The sequence below is a fragment of the Haplochromis burtoni genome, unplaced genomic scaffold (assembly GCF_018398535.1).
Source record: "Haplochromis burtoni strain Fernald_Lab_line unplaced genomic scaffold, NCSU_Asbu1 Contig_112, whole genome shotgun sequence".
Taxonomy (NCBI): domain Eukaryota; kingdom Metazoa; phylum Chordata; class Actinopteri; order Cichliformes; family Cichlidae; genus Haplochromis; species Haplochromis burtoni.
The window spans coordinates 1,478,204-1,500,314 of record NW_024582473.1 but is presented as its reverse complement, the minus strand read 5'-3'; the positions used below and the strand labels follow the sequence as shown (position 1 = coordinate 1,500,314).

At 40.9% G+C, this 22,111-nt stretch overlaps 1 protein-coding gene across 1 annotated transcript in view; it reads left to right on the top strand.

The window, feature by feature from the left end:
* The window catches only part of spire2 (spire-type actin nucleation factor 2), a 59,529-nt gene that overhangs the window by 25,794 nt on the left and 11,624 nt on the right, over window positions 1-22,111 (top strand). Inside the window, exons 2-9 of the mRNA XM_014335533.2 lie at window positions 8,644-8,687; window positions 9,467-9,859; window positions 12,012-12,092; window positions 12,193-12,357; window positions 13,025-13,111; window positions 13,615-13,732; window positions 17,111-17,277; window positions 19,883-20,105. Coding sequence (XP_014191019.1) covers window positions 8,644-8,687; window positions 9,467-9,859; window positions 12,012-12,092; window positions 12,193-12,357; window positions 13,025-13,111; window positions 13,615-13,732; window positions 17,111-17,277; window positions 19,883-20,105 — 1,278 coding nt within the window. The remainder of the gene's footprint in view (window positions 1-8,643; window positions 8,688-9,466; window positions 9,860-12,011; window positions 12,093-12,192; window positions 12,358-13,024; window positions 13,112-13,614; window positions 13,733-17,110; window positions 17,278-19,882; window positions 20,106-22,111) is intronic.

Here is a 22,111-nt window from a genome sequence, read left to right as displayed (position 1 = left end):
GGCCAAATTTGGCCCGCGGGCCAGAGTTTGACACCTATGCTATAGAGCATGCACCTGATATTACCTCAGTTCTTTGTACACATGTAGAGTTACTTCAGTGATTCATAAAGGGGCTTTATAAATAAAACAGAGTTGCACTGACGTGATTTTCCCGTGGTGGTTATTGTACTGTAATAAATCCACTTTTAATGATTTGAAAAGTACAAAGGACAACCGAGTGCTACACCCTACCTGACAGCATTATAGTTGGTAGTCCTTGAAGACTGCTGGTCCTTATCAAAGTTAGGAGTATACCATCTGGTTACCAGGCTCCGGGATGTAGTCGGTGTGTCTGGTCTGGCTCTGGAGTGGTTTCAGTTATACCTTTCCAATAGAAATTTTAGTGTTTTTGAAAATCAGTTTATGTCATACTCTAAGGACCTGGCATATGGGGTGCCGCAGGGTTCAGTTCTGGGACCCATTCTTTTTCTCTTGTACATGTAGGACTTATAATTAGGCAGTTCCCCTTATCACTTCTATGCTGATGATATTCAGCTCTACTGCTCTTTTAAGCCGATGGAAGTCCAAAAACTTTTCTTTTTAATAAAATGTTTAGCTTCCATTGAACAGTGGCTTGGAGACAACTACTTGCAGCTGAACTCTGAGAAGTCAGAAACATTCATTATTGCCCCCGACAGCCAAATAGCTATAATCAAAGAGCATCTTGGTTCTCTTGGCTCCTCTGTCCAGCTGAGTCTCAGGTATTTTGGTGTTATTTTTTTATTCCGCCAGGTCCCTAGAGCAACACTCTCGTCAGTTAATTAGGAACTGCCTTTTCAGCTAAGAACTATCTCCAAACTACGAACTTTGTTGTCTAAATCAGAGTTAGAAATGGTTATTCATGCTTTTATTTTATCTTACTTAGATTACTGTAACAGTCTTTTTCTCTGTTTGAGCAAAAAGAATCTTGATCGTTTCCAGTCAGTCCAGAATGCTGCTGCAAAGCTCTAAACAAAGACACGAAAAAGAGAGCACATTACACCAATTTTATGCTCATTACATTGGCTTCCAGTAAATTTTAGAATTCAAAATCTTAGTATTGACTTTTAAAGCTCTGAATCATGATGCTGAATCATGATTCACAATGAACTCACCCGAAACTCTGGCTGATTGGGACCCACACCCAGTTTCACACCTTGGCTCAGGCGATTAGAGGATCATCAGGGGGTCCTTTTGTCCCTCTGTGGGGGGTTACTCCCACTAGGTTTATATCTGGGACTCTCCACCATTTGACCTTAGAACTGAAGAAGCTTCTCGGATGAGAGGTGAAACGTCTTCAAGTAACTTAAAGAAGTCCAGACGCTTTTCTTTGCAAGATATAAAGGTAAGAAAATAAATATATCTGTTATTACAGAAGTGTGTTATTAGTTTTTGATGTTGTTCATTAAGCGGTTCTCAAATTTAACTTGATATCTAAGTACTTCTTAGCTTTAGACTAGTCAGTTAGTCTCTTTCCCCCCCCCCCCACTTATTTAGTTGAATAAGAAATTAGTCACCAGGAATATCCCTATTTATGATATACAGTATAAAATCATCACCATAAAAAAGGGTGCAATGTTGGTCATAATGTGTTTTGGCGCTCCATAGTAGCCCTCCGTACAGCACAGGAACCATGTACCGTATTTCCCGGACTACAAAGCGCACCTGAATATTAGCCGCACAAGCTAAAATCAGGGGAAAATCCTGTTTTGTACATACATTAGCCGCACCTGACTAAAAGCCGCAGGTGTTTCAATGTTGACTTATCATATGTAAGAGAATATGCACAAAGGGAATTGTCAGGAAAGAGACGGCTGTTTGGAGACACACCCCTTTTATTAATATTTTGAAAAACAAGTTATGGGTACATATTTGCATAACTTTTTAGGTATATGTACAAGTAGCGGTAATTACAAGTACGAAACATGTACTGTGCTTCATAAATGAGTAACAAATGTAGTACATAACAATAACCTACAGCACACCAGAAAAATAGATTCGGACTACCTTTTAGGCTCAGGTGCAGTGACACGGCTTTAACAAGAAGAAAAGTCAGTCATTCACCATCTTCATCTTCCTGCGCACTAAAACCACCAAAGTCCTCTCCTCCAGTGTCGGAAACGAACAGGCTCAGGGTGGCTTCGTCATCCACTCTCAGCTTCTTTCCTTCGTTGTCACTTTCAAAACCAAAGAAATCCTCGTTGTCAGTGTCAGAGTCGAACACCCTCTGAAGGGCCGTGGCGGTGTCCTCCTCTCCATCATGCAGCAGTCCAGCCCTTCGAAATCCGTTGGTGATCATGGATGTTTTCACACTTTTCCACGCTGTCAGATTCCACCGGTGGAGTTGAGCATAACTTGCTTTTCGCAAGTTTATCGCCGCTCGTCATCCACGCCTCCCGCTGAACGCGTAGCGCTACTTTGAAGTTTGTTTTTCGCGCTACTTGTACGGCACTATGTTGCCTGGCGGATGGACATGTGACCAACATACCACTCTTGAACCCCGATACTGTGTGTCTGATCACATGCCCTTCCGCCAGGCAACGTAGTGCCGTACAACAGCGGAACAAACAAAACAAATCGTCTTACGATATGACAAAAATCATGGACAATCCATAGAAAAGCCGCACCTGACTAAAAGCCGCAGGGTTCAAAGCTTGTGCAAAAAGTAGCGGCTTATAGCCCGACAATTACGGTAATAATCAAAATTTGAATAATCAAATGTGTCATTAATTAATTAAAATTTGAAATACATAATTACCCAAGTTCTCCCCATGTTTGCATCTGTTCTCTCCAGGTACTCCGCCTTCCTCCCACAGTCCAAAGACATGCTGGTAGTGGGAGCCCACTACCCTGACAAAGATAAGCGGAAGAGAATGGATGAATAATTATCGAATTTATTTATATTTATTATTTATTTTGTTTTTCAATTTTAATTAACAATTGTCAGATTTAATTAATTATTCCAAATATGAAAAAACTGAAACTATGACAGTAAAACACTAACTCAGCTGATGTGTACAGAAACATTAGGTATTGGTGATGGCATCCGTCTTTAATATACAGTCTGTTTTATGTCTAGTAGCAATCTTGGAAAAGATTCACGTCTAACGTAAACAGTTCTACATTAAATATCTCGACAATGATTCAGAGCTGCATGAGGACCAGGTGATAAACATGTGAGGACTGGTCAATAAGCTAGCAGCTTTACTCCTGAGGTGACCAGCTGATCAGCGTCAGTTATCAGTTGTGCAAAAGATAAGATTTATTAATGCCAAACATGTGTATAGATATTGTGGTCTTTATGCAGTTTTGCTATATTATCTTTACACATTGGATAACAGGTATGTGGTGCGCGTAGTGTTGTTTTTTTGTTTTGGGTTTTTTTTGCTGTCTGTTTTCCAAAAGCAAATTTTAGGCTGCATCTGTAAATTTCATATTTCAAATGTACTTTATGCATTTATAATAAGCCCTGCTCTTCCTAACCCAGCTGTCTTTCTGTCATTTTATGGTTTCTTTTGAATTTGGTCTCTCAGACCTTATTTCTATGGCAACAGATGGCAAAGTCCATCTTTGCAGAGTGTGTGTGTTTGTGTGTGAGTGCATGTCTCTGTTTGTATGTGACTGGGAGTGTGGGTATCAGGCCTTTTTTTCTTTTTTTTAGGAAATATTTTCCATCATTAGCTATGAGACCATGTGTGACTTACAGCTAATGAGAAGGAACACTGTGGGTTCACCTTATGGCAGTTAGACACCACAATAACATGATCTAATAGTTGTGGTAGTTAACTGGAAATGTCTAGGATGTTGTGTGTAAGTATATCTGTTTGTCTAACATCTAATTATTGATTTCATGTGCTTTCACTAACTATATTTAGTCTTTAATTTATCCAGGTAAAAATGTCATTGAGATTAAAAATCTCATTTCCGAGAGAGTGTGTATATATATATATATATGTATCAGTCATGTACTTGTTTTGAGGCTGTGGCTCAGGTGGTTGAGATGGTCTACGAAAGATTACCAGTGCCAAAGGAAAATCCCCAGCATCCCCCGATTCATCCATCAGAATGCGAGTGTGTGTGCATGAATCAAAGTTTGTTTTCCTTGACCACGAGCATTTGAACAAGCTTACAAATCCAGTAGCATTGCTGAAGACTGATGGTCTGAGTTTCAGCTGTCATGATGTGGCCATTAACTAACATGAACTTGTAGCTAAAGCCGTTCAGGTAAACATGGGAGGCAACGGGTTATTTGATTTGATTTAATATTCCTTTATTAGTCCCACAAGGGGAAATTTCATAAGGCTGCCGACCTATTGCACGCAATGGCGGCGCCATCTTACCCTCCGACCATACATACATTACACAAAAACGTCACACGGGGAAGACAGGTCAGAGAGGTATAACAATGGAAAATGCACCACATGAGGAAAGATAAGGAGAGAAAAAATAACTCCCCCCAGACTGAGCTCCAACAGGGAGATCAGTTTGAGAACAGAAAAAACACCTCTGCACATAGCACATGAAAAAACTCTTAATACACCAAAGAAACACACGACAAGCAACAGGGGTGGGTAAAGGGTGAGAGACAGCCCAATTAGACAGTACATGGCCCGCAGCCTGTGTGCTGGTCTCCTTGATCCACCGTCAGCATCGGAAGGGAATAAGCGTCGAAGGCGTTTGGAGGGGGGATGAGTGTATGTGTGCATGTATCAGAGTATATGTATGTGTGTGCGTGTCCAAAGTTCAGCTGAGACAGTGTCCTTCGCCCTGCCAGGCTAAGTAAACAGTCTTCCAGCCAACCCAGGTGGCCTTGCATGGAATGGGAAGAACAGGCTAAACACAGTCGTTATCAGCAAGAACCCTGTTATCATGGTTCCGAATAGGTAGGTATCTTCAGCACTCAGGCTCACCCAAGCCCAAACTTCTCATTGAGAAAGGGGTGTCAATTGCATTCAGAGACCAGTTGATCAAATCCATAATTCTCTTTTAGGTTTTAGAGAACAGACTGTGAGAGAGTGTTCCAGGGAAAAGTAATACAAAAAACACGAGACTAGACAAGGACACAAGAAGCTAAGCAGGGAATCTAAGGGAGAGGAAAAGGAGGAGAGGAAAAAAGTGAGCATGCATGATCAAAAACATTTGTTGGTCAGGCTGTTTTGTGGGTAAAATATTAGAAAATTTAAGATTTAAAATGAATGACTGACTGATAGAATGATTGTAAATCAAAACTGATTTGTAGGAGATGGGTTTTTTCTTCATCAAGATCAAGAACCTATTACATAACATATTGTTATGGCTAAAGCTGATGCTAACCATAACCAAGCCCCAGAGCCAAGAATTTGTAATGCCCCGTCTCTGCTATATGCATATGGATAACTGGGTTATTGCATTTCCCTGAATCTAAGCTGGAGGGCTCTTGGAAGCGATTTCAATGCACAATTATCTCCCCTTTTGTGTTTATTGGGTTGTAACTGTGGGAAACAGATGGAGGGATCATTGGTTACACTGTGTGACCCCGGTCAAGTATTATGCAAACCTGTCTGACAGGTTTACTGGGCTTCGTGCTATCGTCTCACCCCTGCAGATAGGCGGTGGTGTGGGGTGTGCATCACAATGGAGAGTTTCTTTTGTCGCCAAATGGAAGCAGCATCTATGTCTGCTCAAAGGAACAGAGAAACTCTCTGTTTGTCTAAGGTTCACATCACGCTCTAAGGGCTCTTTGTTGTTGACATCAGTGGATGCTGTGGCATGCTGACTCGCCCCTCCCACGCATCGATACCAATACTGCAAAAACATCCCTGAAAGGAAACAGCACAACACATCCTGCTAACCAGGATGCGTCGTGCCATAAAATAAAAAGCTGAAAAGTTGGTTTTAATATTTTATAACAAAATAATAACTTCCAACCTTGACTTGAAACATGATTTAATAAACATTCACTGGGAAGAAAGCAGGGCTTGTTAAACCAGAAACAACAAAAACTATTGTGAGCAGTACTACAATGTGCTCCTTTCAACCCATTAGGTTAAGCAATGGCTAGGTGGTGTAGTGCTTTTGGTGGCAATTTGCCATCCATTTCCTACTTAACCTGTTTACAATGCACTTTTGTTGCTTATTTTTATTTACATGTTGAAAATAAAGCCATCAAAAGACTTTGAAATAAAAAACATACAAGCCACTTTCTCCGACATTTAGGCTCATAAACATTTTTCTTTCAAAATTTTTTGGTGAACTTTAACCTAATTTTGCTCTTTAACAAAGAATCTTCAGGTATAACATGCTCTCACTCACAGTTTAAAGAAAACCAGTGGAATTTATTCCTCGATCTGAGATGAATAAAAACAAGCTCCCTGGAAAGTAGTCTAACTGTAGTCTAACTGAATCCATTTGGATAATGGGAACTGTGGGTTCCATTACCAGCTTCATCATCTTTCATCTGCTCCATTTAGAAGTTACCACAGTGGCTCGTTTGCCTCCACCTCACGCTATCTCCATCGTCCTCCTCTGTCACACCAGCCCTCTGCATGTCCTCCTTCACTACATCCATGAACCTCCTCTGTGGCCTTCCTCTTTCCCTCCTTCCTGGAAGCTTCATCTTCAGCATCTTCCTCTGCACGTGTCTAAAAAATCTCAGCTTTGTGTCTCCAAACTGCCCAACCTGAATGGTCCCACTTTTACTTATACTTTATTGGTTCAGGAATCATTGGCGCTGGAAGCTAAAAAACCTTTCATGTTTCTTGCCATCGTACCTGCATGGAAAACAAAAGCTTATTGGGAAGTGTTTACAGCTTTCAATTATTCTGTGTTACAAACTCAAAGTCTTCTTTGTTTGTAGTTTTCAAAGATTACTAATGTGCTCGACTATTATATCATTTTAGCACATTCACTCTTCATGCTGTCCTCAGCAGGGCCGAGGCACAAATAATGTTAGGGAACTCCAGTCACCTGCTCATAAAGCTCTTGATGCTTTCAGGGTTGGTTAGTGTTTTTGTTCTATTGGGGTTCCAATTAGAATCAGCCTTAACTAAGCAGTGTTCAGTTTTATTTGTGTTTCCTAGTCAGAAATGTGACGCTACAGTACTCTCAGTCAAACTGACCCTGCTTAAGAAAGCTCTTAACTGAATTTGTGTCTCTAAGTACTAAAGAAAGGTGCTTCAGTGTTTCCTTTATTGTCTCCTTCAGCAAGGGGGGTGCTTCACCATCCTTTATCAGAGGAAAAGCAATAAAGCCATGCAATCTTTTATGCAGCTCATGATGCAAACTGCTCTTCTGCTGTATTTCCCACCTTGTTTGAAACCATCACTAAACTTTGAAAAACTTGATAAACTCACATGGTAATGTTTCCACTATGTTACTTGTTCCCTCGTGTGAAGAGTGGGAGTGGTCTTGTGTATTTTCTGTAGATAAAGATCATTAGAAAAAAAAATCAAGCTCTAGTGGAAGTCAGATTTCATTTCTTGTCTTAATTTTTGTATTTCCAGATTTCAGAATCATTAATTTTACTCAAAGACACTGGATGCCTTGATAAATGCAGCAGTTAACAGCATCACCTCTTCAGTAGAAAGTGGACATTTCTTAATATTTTCATTCACATTTTTGATTAATATATAATTTTTTTTAACCTTGATAGATATTTTCTCAGGCTTCTCCACATTTATGTAGTCTGAGAAGCAGCTGGACCTTAAAATTGTGCTTTTTCGTAATCAATCTTTGTGACGTTGTAGTTTGAGCAAAGTGAAGCAGGGACAGGTGTAAATTGCTTCATGTGCCCATTAACCATGTCTCTGGTGTGTTATATGACAAGTGACGAGCATTAAATGGAAGTGAATCGGGGTGAAAAACGGCTGCTGCAGAAAAGAGTCCTATCCATCTCCATAATCGTACAGCAGAGTGCTTTTAAATATTTATACTGGAAAGGGAAAAACTCAAAAATTACAAATAATAAGTGAGACTGGTTTTGTCCTTTTTTCCTGCCTGAAGGATGTTCCAGAATACTCAAATTTATGTAAAACTAATTTAAATGATAAAATCTGTGCTTTGGGACATTTTAACGAGGCTACATCGGCAGGGGGGGGGACCTGAGGGGTGTATTAAAAAAGTGAGATGCGAACTGCTCAGAACAAATCTTAGTTTGGATTCAAGTTTCAAAAGTTAAGCTCAGTCATTAAAGCTAAAAACTGGGGCAGCACCCGAGAAGAGAGGTGGGGAAAAAGTTTGTAATAGCATAAAATCAAATCAACAAATGAGCCAGATCCACGACGCAGAGGAGAATTAGGACAGAACACCTTAATGTGGGTTTACTTGTTGAGAAAATCAACATCTCGTGTTTTGCACGTGGAGACTGCTTTATTTGTTTTACATTTAGGTGGTATATGAGGTGATATTTTTATTTAGTTTGCTGTATATTAAAATATTGTACAAAGGATTTACTTTATACAATTTATTAGCATCTTTTTTTAATCATATTGGAAATGAAACTTTTTAGATGGGTGAAGTGTATAAATCAATATTGCATTTTTTCTCTGTTCTTTAGAGATTGAAAAGGAGTAGGTGTAAAATATTGCAAAATCATAACCTTTGCAGATTGGTTTTATTGGTTTTATCTTTTTGTTTTTGTCTCTTTAGATGACACTGATGGGCCTCCTCGTTCTCCTGCTACAGAGTGCCAGGTGAGAAAGAAACTCTAGACATAAGTTACTGTCAGGCTTTTCAAAGGTGTGCAGTACTTTTTTGTCCCTTGTCCTTGGGGTCAAAGTTGCTGTTACTGAAAACAATGGTAGATTCAATTCAAATCAGTTTTATTATATAGCGCCAAATCACAACAACAGTCACCTCAAGGCACTTTCATATTCCAAGGTAAAGACTCTACAAAGTTAAAAAGAAATCCTAGCAGGTTGTCTGAATGTTATGGGCAAGCATTTGGCGACAGTGGAAGGGAAAAATCCCTTTCAACAGGAAGGCAGGGATTAGGACAGTGAGACAACATCGCCACCTTCAGGTTAAGTTGTAATCACAATTTTACAGTGGACCCACTGTAAAAATTAAATAAATAGATGATAATGATAATAATTACAAATCTATAGTAGTTGGTGGGGGAAAAAGGAAATTTTATTGTCATTAATTGTTTATTTAATACTAGTGGGGGATGTCTTTACCACGAAAACTGTAAAACTTTAAAAACTGTAAAAATTCAGTGAAAAGTCCAAAATTGATGTCCCTTTTCACATTTTCCAAAGTCATCCAGTGGGCCAGATTGAGTGTTTGCGGTGCTGCTTCTGGCCTCTGGGCCTTATGTTTGACATCCCAGCTTCGCAACAGCAACATGGGTGAAGAATGCTTAAAAGGGAGTCTTTTATGTGAATTAGATTATATTTATCTGGACCTGTAAAACAGTTATTAGCAATACTTTTAACTGACTTTCTGTGTTCCTCCTCATTCATCCCTCCAGCTGGTCCACCTGCTCGGCGTGGCTATCTACCGAGCCCTGGATTGGGGGCTGGATGACACTGAGGAGCGCGAGCTCAGCCCACAGCTGGAGCGCCTCATCGAACGCATGGCGGCAGGGGATCAAAGTGGAGGGGGCTACAGCACCGCCGGAAACGCAACAACAGATGAGGGGTACAGTGGACAGGAAGAGGAGGAGGAGGAGGTAGAGGAAGAGGAGGACCGGGAGGGCATAATCAGGCCGGTGTGTACGTTCCGCCAGGTGATGGCGCTGTGTGCATCTCGACTGGCAAACCCAAGTCTGGCTCCGGAGCACTACCAGGCCGTCTGCAGGGCTCTGTTTGTTGAGACCCTGGAGCTGCAGACCTTCCTCGTCAAGATCAGAGATGCAAAGGAGGTACGTTGAGTTTGTTATCATCTCGTCATTTTATGTTTTGTTTTTTGTATTCATAGGATAGACTGGAATGTTAAAAAGAAGAAAAACAATAAAGAGCTGACTCAGCAGCGTAATGCAATCTCAGGTTTCAGCTGTCCTTGAAAGCATCAGGTGTGTGCCACCTGTAAACAGGTGTAAACAAGAATAACTGACACGCCACAGCTGCTGCTTCAGTGGTGTAGTGTTTGTGTGTGCCCTCTAAATGTGAAATTCTTACAGCCTTTCTCCATTAATATTCCTGTTTACATCCTGCAGACTGATAAATGACTGAAGAAGCCGCCTCCACAGTTTCCTCCAACTACTCAACCTTAAATCTGACTTGCGGCGTGTCACTGCAGTGTTTCTGCTTTTTGGTCGATATTTAGCAGAAACATGGTGCAGAAAGCTGTTTACATGAGTACATGCAGATGGTAGACTGACACTGTGTCATTCTAGCAGATCCAGATGAGGCAGAGAGCCTTCAGTCCAGAGTTGTTGTTAGTTAACACCTTTCTGTTTCAGCAGCTGTATCTCCACCTGATTTTACCCTCCAACCCAACCCAAAAAATTTTAAAAAGGCAGGAGACAGGAGTCAGGCAGGAGTCTCCTTGAGCTGAGACTTTTGCAGATGACATTGTGATCTGTAGTGAGAGCAGGGTACAAGGCGCAGAGATGGTGAAGTTTAGATGAGTTTAAACACTTGAGGTCGACCATCCAAAGCAATGGACAGTGCACAAAAGAGGAGAAGAAGAGAGCATGAGACGGGTGGATTTGGTGGAGTGTCAGGGATGACTTGTGACAGAGGGATATGAGCAAGAGTGAAAATAAAATAATTTTAAAAGGGTGCTAAAATTGGAGCTTCCAGGCAGGGGGAAAATAAACCTCAGAGGAGATTCATGAATGTAGAGAAGGAGAACATGCAGAGGGTTGGTGTGCCCGAGGACGATGTGAGCGATGCTAGAATAAGATGGAGGCAGATGTTGCAACCCCTAAAGGGAGCAGCCAAATGAAGAAGAAGAAGACAACTGTCTGAATAATTTACTCAGGCGGGGCAACAAAAATGATATGAATGGCTTCATATGTATTGTTAGCAACTAACATTAGTGATGGTTTATTAATTAGCATTCACCCAAAATGACACGCTCACAGCTGTCCCATCAAGAACATATGGGAAGACTAATGAATGTAGACTTTATTCCGAGTCAGTCAGTGCAATATGCTGTAATTCTGGTTTCCACAACTTGATATATTATCAAGTTTTTGACTTGCTTACATCTTGATAGGTTTTCTGAAAAATTCCCGAAACATCTCTATCACAAATACTTCAATTGATACTTTCATGTACACTTATTAGGTGCTAAAACAGTTGAAGTATTAGTGGACTTGCAGATGCTGAAAGCAATTAAAATGTCACATCAGCAGCTGAAGTGTAAACACTTCTGACAAAACACTGACAAATTGATTTGTGGATGCTTTTAAAATAAGTTAAAGTTATTCAAAGAATTCAGGGGAGGAAGAAGCAGGATGAGCTGGAACGTTTGGTTTTCATGGCCTTTATAAATGAATTTCTGTAAATAAGCTTTGGGTAACTGGATTTGTCTCCAGTGTCATATTTAAGCATTTTATACCTTTTCTAAATTTGTAAAGTCAACAGAATCTCTGCAGTAATTTATGTTAGGGCAGGGCTATATGGCCAAAAATATTTATCACGATATACATTTGAAAATTTGCAATAACAATATAACTGACAATATAATTGACGCGAGACAAAATACAACTCCACAACTTTATTAGTGCAAAAAAAAACCCCATCAATGTATTTTCACTTAAACAAGCAGCTGTTTTTTATGTGCATTAAAGTTATATAAAAAATTAACAGTGCAAATGCAAATTCCTTGCTGACAGTTTAACCAAAAGGCATTTCCAGTGGAAACTCGTCGACATATCCTGAGCATAACCATGTATAATATCCACAAAACTTAAAAAGAGGTTATACACACACAATACGGGAATATTATGTTGAAGCACAGACCTGCTTTACTTACTATAGGTGGATGTGGGCATGTTTTAGAGGTAAAAATCAGTCGTCATGGACAACTGCTGCCGTCTACAAAAAAATGTTTTTGTTGCCCAGATGCTGAAGAAGATCTCATCAGAGGAATCTCTGGAAGACAGATCCACGGCTGAACTGGACACTCTGAAACACAGAGACTGGGTGAGGGGAGAATTCAGTCTGTGACAGGGAGGACAGCAGTGTTGTTGCTCTGACACATGCACATGAGTGGTGTTGTTGTTTGCGTATTGCTTAATGCCAGGCCCGTCTGTGGGTGCAGCTGATGAAGGAGCTCAGGCAGGGAGTGAAGCTGAAGAAGGTGCAGGAGCAGCCGTTCAACCCGCTGCCCACCGAGTTCAGCCTCACGCCGTTCGAGATGCTCATGCAGGACATACGAGCTCGCAAGTTCCAGCTACGCAAAGTTATGGTGAGAGTTCAGACATGATGTAACGAAGCTGAAATCAGTGGAGCTGTTTTTGCAGAGTAAGCACTTAAAGCTCTGAAATGTTTTCACTGGAAACTTGATAGGAGTCATCTCAGGGCAGACAGGAATCAGACTAGAGGCCTTTTTCAGGCACCTTACTGCATCATGCATGTATTGTAAATTGGCTTCACTGCAGAAAGAAAATGTTGTATGGGAGGCATGCATGTGGCAGTGAATCATCTCGAGGCCTTCTCCACAGGCAGATGCATAATTCAGCTTTACAATGCAAATATTAATAAAGGCCTTTCTCAGCCTTCTGCTGTTTTGGCAGCTGCTGCAGTTTTTTGAAAATACCAGCAGATTACAGCATGTGCTGTGATTGTGATTACAATTTCTATTTAACTTCTATACATTATAATGAGTATAGTATGGTGAGAGAGTCGGATATTTCTAATGTTCTGTTGTAGTTTATAGGCAGCTTTGGATTCCAGAATATGCTCCTGGATGTGTGGAGTCTGTTTTATCTGCTTTGACCATATGATGCATAGTTGCAATGTACTTTGATCAAGAGGCCAAAAAAGAGTCGCTGCTATCCGTCTTAGCCTTCTGTCTATCTTGACAAAAGTTAGACTTAGGAAGTAAGCTCTGCATTGTTTCCTGGCTTATTCAGGTGGACGGTGATATTCCTACTAGAGTGAAGAGAAATGCTCATGAACTGATCCTGGATTTCATCAGATCAAGACCTCCACTTAAACCAGTAAGTGGGTTTAGGGTTTTTTTCCTCTCTCTGCGTTCTTGGCTAGCTTAGTGTTAGCACGCTGTCTGTGCAGGTGCTTGCAGAGAGCTGAAGTTATGTTAGCAGTAATGCTTCTGTCATGATGCAGTCTCCACTTTACCATCGTGCGCTCGTGGTTTTGTGCAATAAAAATAAAAACTTCCTCCAGTGGACAATGTTTAGTTTAGCTTTTTTTTCTTAATGCTGCCCTCTTTGATACATGCTAATAAATAATACTTAGATGTCCAGTAAATGTCTTATTTTTGTTTGGAAGTTTATTAAGCCTCATTTCTAACATTCACTGATATCATAGCACAGTGCTGTTTTCTTCTGTGTGGTTGTGTCATGGTTTTTAAATTTCAACATCTGGACATGGACTGCATAACCTGTACTGAATAATCAAAATCTCTCTTCAAAGTACAAAAGTAATATACTTATATTTATTTCTCACTCGTGGATGTGACCTAATTGCCTCTCTTCTTTAGGTTTCAGAGCGCAGCCTCCCTCCTCCTCCCCCACAGCAGCAGTCCCTCCATGACCGGGTTCTGGCTGAGATCAAGCAGGAGAGGAAGCTTAGACCAGTAGTTCCACCCAGCTCGAGACGTAAGGGAACAATCTTTGATCCCGGGGTGTTGATAGATAAAACGAAATAAACAGAACAAAGAATGCCACTAATCAAAAGGAGGTTCAAAAGCTCTGCATAGATTTGCATTTAGAGATTGTTGTTAAGACACAAAGTGCCAAAGGAGACCTGAGAGTCCTGGTTCACAGGCTTAAAGCGTGTGATACAAGTAAAGTTAATTTCTGCTGTTTGGTATCCCTCCACTTAGTTTGGATAAGCTGGGAAAAGAGAGTTTGGACAGGTTTCATATTGCACATTTCACCATAGCATTTGCTTTTGCCCAAAAGAGATACCAGGTACCAAGAACTGGGTGATTAAATAAACTTTTATTTTCAGTTTGATGTTTGGCGAAAACCAAACACACGCCATCAGCACAAATACCTCAAACCAACTTCAAGCACGGGATGATTTGTGCTCATTTTGCATCCACATTTTGCCCGGGTACTCTAAAAGTAAAGAATCAAAGTGCTGCGGTGACCCAGTCAAAGTCTAAACCTCGACCTGACTGAAATACCACAGAGAGCTGCGCATAAAAACCTCAGTGAGCAATGCTGTCAAGAAGATTGGGCCAAAATTCTCCCACAATGGTGTAAGAGACTGATAGTCACAAAGACAGCAATTACAGTTATTTGAAGAGGGAAATCCATGTTGTTATAATTAAGATGTAAAAGTAGTGACTGAGGTCACAAACCGACCAGGAAAGTGCTTACAGGAAATAGGTCAATGATCAAGTGAGCATTTTTTCCTTTCCTCACGGACGCCTGCATATTCTCTAGTTCTTTTTACGGCCACAAGAGTCGCCCCCTGCTGACCATTAGAAAGAATGCAGGTTTAAGGCACTCCTGCCAAAAATGCCTGTACCGACCCAAGGCCTTCTGCAGGTCTTTCCCAACTTTATATTTCACACTCCACCACTGCACTTTTTAATAAAGGCAAAAATATTTAAAAAAAAACAACCCTTCTCCCACTCTGCAATCCATATCCCAGCAAACAAACACATGGTTTAATTTTTTAGACCATATTTTAGAAGCAGTACACTGCTAATAGTCTTTAACAAGTATGTAAATATCATGGAGAGAATGTACGGTCAGGTATTTTATTAGGCATCAGGGACCTGTGACTGGGTCATCCCAGCAGTAAAGATAAAACACAGATCGTTTTTACCATGTAAAGTGTGATCATTAAGTTAACTTTAACATTGAGTTAAAAAACAAACAAACATATTCATAGTCTCCTTGGACAGGGCTTTAATAACCTGCTGCTATTGTTGGGTCACTCCCTGAGTGTCACCATGAGCCTAAAACCAAGGCACCGAGCAAGTATCAGCTTCTCTGTCAAGCTGGCCCTATTTTCGTTATAAGGACCATCACAGGGGACGAGAGTTGGGACTCTGTAATGGTTTTTAAACCCTGTCAATGACCTAAAAACTGAGCTCGCTTGTGTAGAGTCCAGCTGTACCATGCAAGCTGCAAGCTGCTGGATAGAAAGACCTACAAAGTACTTCTTTGATAAAGTGGTTGCATATTGTGTTTTGTTGTTCTGACTGGATGCACTTGCAGAATAAAGCACTCACAAGTACATATTAAACTACTGCCTAATCTATTGTTTGTATATAGATTAAGTAATGAAAGTTTATTTATATTGTCAGAAACCTCATCAGTCCTTGCAGGTGCTCAATAATGTTCTCATTATAATGAATATTATATTTAAATTTAAGCCTGTCTGCAGCGTGTGTTTGTTTATCTAGTTGGCTTGCAGCTGCATGCAGTTGCCCTTTCAGAGGTGAATACAGTTGCATTAAACTGATGAAATAATTGCATCATAGTGAGTCTGGACATTCTGTACTGTAGCTTTTGAGAGTCACAACAATACTTTTCTATTTAGAGCTGCAGTACACATGAAGGTCATCTCACGTTTCATAAATATTGACCTGCTATTTTCAGATCAAGGTCAGCGTGTTTTAGTGTGCGGACTGTTTATAAAGCAAGCTGCCTTGCAGAGACTGAAATTAGTCAACTGGGACTGGCATGCTTTTATTCAGAAAGAGGAATCGAATGTCTTGACTTGTATCTGAAGGGAGTTTTTTATGCTGATATGTCTGTGGGTAAAATACAATTTAAGAATTAAAGTCAATCACTTGCTTTGTGCTTTTAGAGGACTTCCAATTACTGCTGTGTAAATGCAGACTTTAGAGTTATTTTCGAAACCATTAACCATCAAACCAATGAATTTAGCAGGTTTTGGCTGATCCACACACATTTATTATTATTTCTTTCCTTTAGTTTTTACTTATACCACCTTAAAAGTTTATGGAAGCATGGATTGACTGGCTACTTGTAAAAGTCCAGTATTTGTGTTATTTTTATCCTTTTTTTTTTTGGTCTCCTCAAACTCCTACAGGATTTTTTCAGCCATTTAATAGTGGTCTGCATCTGCAGGGACTTTGTAAAGAAGTTGTACTCTCAGTTTTGTGACAGAAAGGTGTTGATGCTGTTAATTGTTTTAGCTTGCTTTATTGTATATTTACCTTAAATGGACCAAAGTGCTATGACACCTACGTATTAGACCTACCGGAGCTGTTTGGACATAAAATCCATGTCGTGAAGCTCCCAGTGGACAGCTTTTGTGCTGATGTTAATGCCACAGGAGGTATCTATGAGGGAATAAATCTGTTGCAAGTGTGACGTGCTGTTACCACTTGCTACCCATTCTTTCACAAATGTTTTTCAAAGGCAGACTGCAGGTGAGGTGTTTGATCTTATATGCCCGTGCCAATGAGGCTGAAAACACCTAAATTTAAAGATTAAGAGGTGAGGTCCATATAGTGTATTTGTAGGAATTTCAGTGTGAATAAATTTGGATAGGGCTAAAATTTAAATTAATCACAGTTAACATGATTCACTGAGGTTTGTGGCAGGTGGTTTAGGACAAATTGAGCCATATTATTACATCAGAACAGCACGTCTCATGTCATTGTTTGTATCGACTGGCTGTTTTTTAAAATTTTGTTGTTTTTTTGTTATTTTTGTATTTTGAATGAAGGAAGAGCAATTTCAGAATTGGCTCGGGGGGACTGTCAAAGTTATGAGTTTGGTGCCAAGGCTTTTGCTCCGGCCTGGATCTTTTCACTGAGTCCTCACCAAGAATTTGCTGTTCTTGGAAGGTCGTGATGCCTATGAGTATTAACCCTTTCTGACAATATGAACAAAACTGAAAACAGAACCTTTCTGCAACTTATGGAATAAGGCGGAGCTGCTTCATTGCACTGACTCCAAAGTGGTAGACAGGGTGCGTCTGATTACTCCCTTCTGATCTCAGCACACCTGAGATTTTCTGGTTTCTGGTTTCTCTTCCCTCAGCATTTGGCTCTCTGCCCTGTCTGGCTCAGACGTGTCCCTGCAATGTCAAATCCACTTCATGCATCGACCTATCCGTGTCGGAGCTCGGACCCCGGCCACCAACCCGTCCTCGCATCCTGCTCAAGGCCCCGACCCTGGCCGAGATGGAGGAGATGAACATATCAGAGGTGAGCTGGAACTCTGTGATCTTGAAGGGGAATAGGAAAGTGGGCTCAGTGTTGTTTTTAACAGCAGCACACGCTCTGTTTCCCAATCTAAGTGGGTTAAGATTCCTCTCTGAGGAGGAAAATGAAACAGTGACTGGGAAGAATCGCTTTCTCTTTTGCACAAAGACTCAGCAACTTGGGAAATTCTTTCTTTCTCTCTTCTTGCTCTTGCTGTGTTACATCAAACATTAAAGCTCCCCTACGCTTTAGCACTTTAAAAAATATCCTCACATGTGCATGGGGGGAGATATCTGCAGGTCAAAACTGACTGCTGCTTAATCCAGAGGGAATGACATGTTTACAGTCTGCCTCCTCAGTCCTTTCTTTCATTTTCACCTTGCTTTCACATTTCATATTATACTACTGCTACGTGCTGCAAGTTTTTGGTTAGGAAATGTGGCATTGGGTATATGTCACAATCTCTCTCCTGCTTCTTTCCTTGCACCGAGTACATCTGTGACGGTTTAACGAGTCTCTCAAGCGTTTTAAACCTCGTCTGTGGCCATCCTGTAAGGCACTGCAGACAGCAACTACTTACTGTAATATCGCAGCTGTTCCAAACTAATTTAAAGTAGATTATAGTTTAAGCTGTGCAAACATTTCCACAGGGGTGATGTTTTCAATGTTACTCTGTTTGAATTGACCAGGAAAATGAGTCAGTTTGGATGGGATTAACATTAGCCCGGGATTCTAGGATTCCTGGAAATTTGACTTTTTGTCCAAATAGGATTTTCATTTAAAACTACAGGATGTGTTTCAGAGGAGGGGCCTCCAGGGGTTCATGCAGCTATTTTGCTCATTTCCAGTTTCTCCCTGTGGCTCTGACAAATGAGTAGAACCTGAACAGAAATTCAGAACAAAGGGCCTCCACCAGCCCCCTGGTGGAGGCCACCAGTTTGAGCACCCTGCCCTTAGAGCAGGAGTGTCGGACTCCAGGCCTCGAGGGCCGGTGTCCTGCAGGTTTTAGATCTCACCCTGGGTCAACACACCTGAATAAAATGATTAGCTCATTACCAGGCCTCTGGAGAACTTCAAGACAAGTTGAGGAGCTCATTTAGCCATTAAATCAGCTGTGTTGGATCAAAGACGCATCTAAGACCTGCAGGACACCGGTCCTCGAGGCCTGGAGTTCGACACGTGTGCCTTAGAGGGAAGACTCACAAGTGTCCACACGATCTGCCAGTGCCACACATCCCATTTACTGTCTATTTAAGCAGTTGTGTTTAGAGCTCCTCCTTTAGCAGTGAGATCTAGTCTGCAATACCTCTATAAACGCATTTTTGTGGCATTGTTTTCCTAAAGTATCATGCTTGTTTGGCTTTAAAACCTGAGAGCAGAAATGTCCACATGACACTTCCATCCAATTACATCAATACATTCCGTCATCCTATAATTAAATATTTTGTCCTGATGAAAGTGGAAGAGACCACTGACGCCCACAGGGTACAAGCACACGAGATCCTAACCTAATCAAAGCACCAACTGTCAGAATATGTTTTGTAATAATAGTAGTTTTCCCTCTTTAAGACTCCCATAGACTTATGGCATTGTAGGATTTTGCTTTAATTTATCAAGTGTGTGTATATAAGGTGTGTCAGCTCATACATTAATATCAGAATGCTTATTTAATCCAAAAAAAACTGGACCCAATGCTGGCAGGCTCTCTTATGGTCTGTAATTGATACTCAGATTCAGAGAGCAACACTATGTTATTAAATCTCCTTAAATATATTTAAAAACGTGTTTTTAGTAACCTGTTGTCAAACTTTAGGGTGCAGCTCTCCTCACATCTTTCTTCCCACTCTGGGGTAAATTTCCCAGACAGGCCTGCATAGTGGTGTTAAATTTCTGTTTGACAGGCAAAAACTAATTTTCACTTCCTCCATTTTCACTAAAAAGCTAAATGTCACACTGAACTGATAAAATGCAGGAGAATAAAAAGGGATCCTCCTGCTTGAAAAAAAAACAAAGAAAGAAAAAGCAGGTCATTTCAGGTGGAATTGCTACCGAGGAGTCTCCCATATTCCCATACAATATCCATCTGAGCTTAACGAATTGGTGAAGTAAACCAGTACTAAGTTAATAACCCGCTCTTGTGATGCGTCTATAAAACTTCGCAGACTGTATATTGCTTGGACCCAAATGGGGTCCTGACCTTTAGGTTGAGAAGCTTTGAGGAAGACTAAAAGCTTCATAATTAAATTGAATGTTTGAAGGTTTTCGGAGTGAATCTGCTGTTCCTCCGTGTCAGCTGCTTCCTTTTTGGCGTTTTCCAGCCACATATCAAATTCAGTTTCCTAAAAACAACAAATAACATATTAGTTAGCTTAGTTTTGCAAGGTACTGGATTTATTCTGTCCTGGGAACACACAGGATCCTGCAGGAAGAGCTGGAAAACACTGCTCAGGATAGATGCATCCTAAACTGTGAAGAAAATTGAGAATTAAAGCTGATAGATCATTATTACCTGGTGACTTCTCTTTACTTTCTTCCTGCTCATCTCCCTGGTCCCTCACTTTTCCTCCCCACCCCGAATCTTTCCTCACCCACCACCTTTCCACCAAAGGAGGAGGAGTCTCCAGATAATGGGGAGCTGCGGAGGACCGAGAGCTCCCCGATTCCTCTGAAAAGAGATCGGTCCTTCTCGGAGCACGACCTGGCTGTACTCCGTGGGGAAATGCTTCCTTCGCTCTCTGAGTCAGCCCAGCTGAGCGGGGTGGTCAAGCTGAGGGTCGACAGGCCTCGATCCAGGACTCTAACCAGCGCCGGTGCTCCTCCTCATCACAGAGGTCAGAATATCCCCTATGCTAGTACTCAAATGCGTAATTCTTTATGTCTCTAGGTGCTCTCTGGGTTTTTTTTCCAAACTATGTTGGTTACACACTACTCTCTAGAAAAACACTAATTGAAATTAAACTTTAAGTGGACAGGTGCGTCTGAGTTGACAGGTACTGAACTGTTACCATATAACGATGGACCCTGACGAGCTGTGCTGTCTCATTCAGAGGACTGAAAAGAAGCTGCAATCAGTTTTCAGTGCAGGACCACAGCTTGTTGTGTATTCAGCCTGCACTGAGCAGTGTGGCAGTGCTTCACAATCACCACCATTCAGAAGTTGTCTGTGAATTAATCCCAGCCAAGTACTGCAGCAGCTCATTTTAGGGGGTTAGCACTTCCTGTTTGAAATAAAATCACTAGCGATATAAGCTGTTTTAAGAGTCTCCTTGTTATGAAAGTCTTCAGACTCTGATCCAGCCGTGGCTGATGATTCACCTGTCTGCAATGCTAAGTCTCCTCCCATAGGGGGAGACACAGGGCCAGTTTTTGAGCCTTCAAGGAGAAAAAAAAGTGGGATTAAGCAGCAAGTTTCTAAACGTGACAGAGGACAAGTTCTGGGGTCTCATTTATAAAAGAGTGAATTAGTATCCAGATTAAAAGCATACAAAAATCAGATACGTGGATACATACAGGCAAATACTCCTTAATAAATGTGTGCACGTGGATCAGCTTTGTATCCCACCCTCTAAACACCTACATTCAACCATAAACACCTCATGACTTTTAATACGTAAAAATGAGGCCGCTGATTGGTTCTTAAAATCACATTGACCTCTGGCACTCACCCACCCACGATATCATGTGATCAAAATCATCATTTGTAAATGTGATTTATTCATGTTTGGTTTAACTGTAAACTTAGCCTACGTTACTCATAATGAGGACGTGCAGTGTAATGATGTGCGAGAACTGCCACTGGCTTTATTTTGAGACTGTGCATGTGTGATGTGCTGATGATGAGCCAGGTGAGGATGGCCAGTCTCCACTCGGTCCTGTGGGTCTGTGGGCAGTCACGTCGCCTGCAGAGAGTTTTGTTACTGAAGCTAAATGAAAATCTTTGAGTCATTCCAAATCACTCTAAAATACTTTAAAGTTGCGCGATGTTATCTTGCATTTAACCAGTGAAGGTAATTGTTGACTTGAGGTGAAAAGCACTCTGTGTATTGACATGTCAAGCTGCCAGACTTCCCTGAATCCTGCCATCGTTTCACCTGCTGTGAGCTACATGATGTGGAGAGCATGCAGTCCGATCAGCTCCTTTTTTTGTGGGGTCCGTCATTAAGATGGAATATACCATAGTTTTAGTAGCAAAACATCACCAACTAAACTTCTAGGATTTTGAACTACAATAAGCACTGGTTACCTGGATCATTTATCTGTTTTCTTATTGGCTAAACACTTAATGTCATCATGTGGGATAGGTGGCTCATCAAAACAGGTTACACTATATGAAATTCTCAAACTGAAAACATTTTTCTGGAGTGAATCATCAGGAAACAGAACGCGTCCAAGGAAGCTGTGTTTGTTTCTGTTACTCTTCGTCACCTGCATGAAATCTGTGCAGTCCTGCTGTTGAAAATGACAACAAATCCCATGATATTGATGCTCGGAAAAAAAGTTCTGACCAAAACCTTAATCGTGACACAAATCTGAAAGAGTTTTTCAGCCCTGGAAACTTAATGTGGCTTTGTCTGCTCAATATCTGGCTCACCTCTCTGTATTATAACAATAATACTATATTCAACAATAGGGAACGTGTACACCATACAAGAAATATGAGTAAAGCAGTACAAAATAAGATGTAATATTGCGTAGTTCAGCGGTTAACAAGCACGACAGAGTTTAGCGCATTGCACAGTGTGGTTGAAACCTGAGATATATCAGGCCTGCCTAACGTATCTGTATACACACATTACAGGGAGTGCAGAATTATTAGGCAAATGAGTATTTTGTCCAC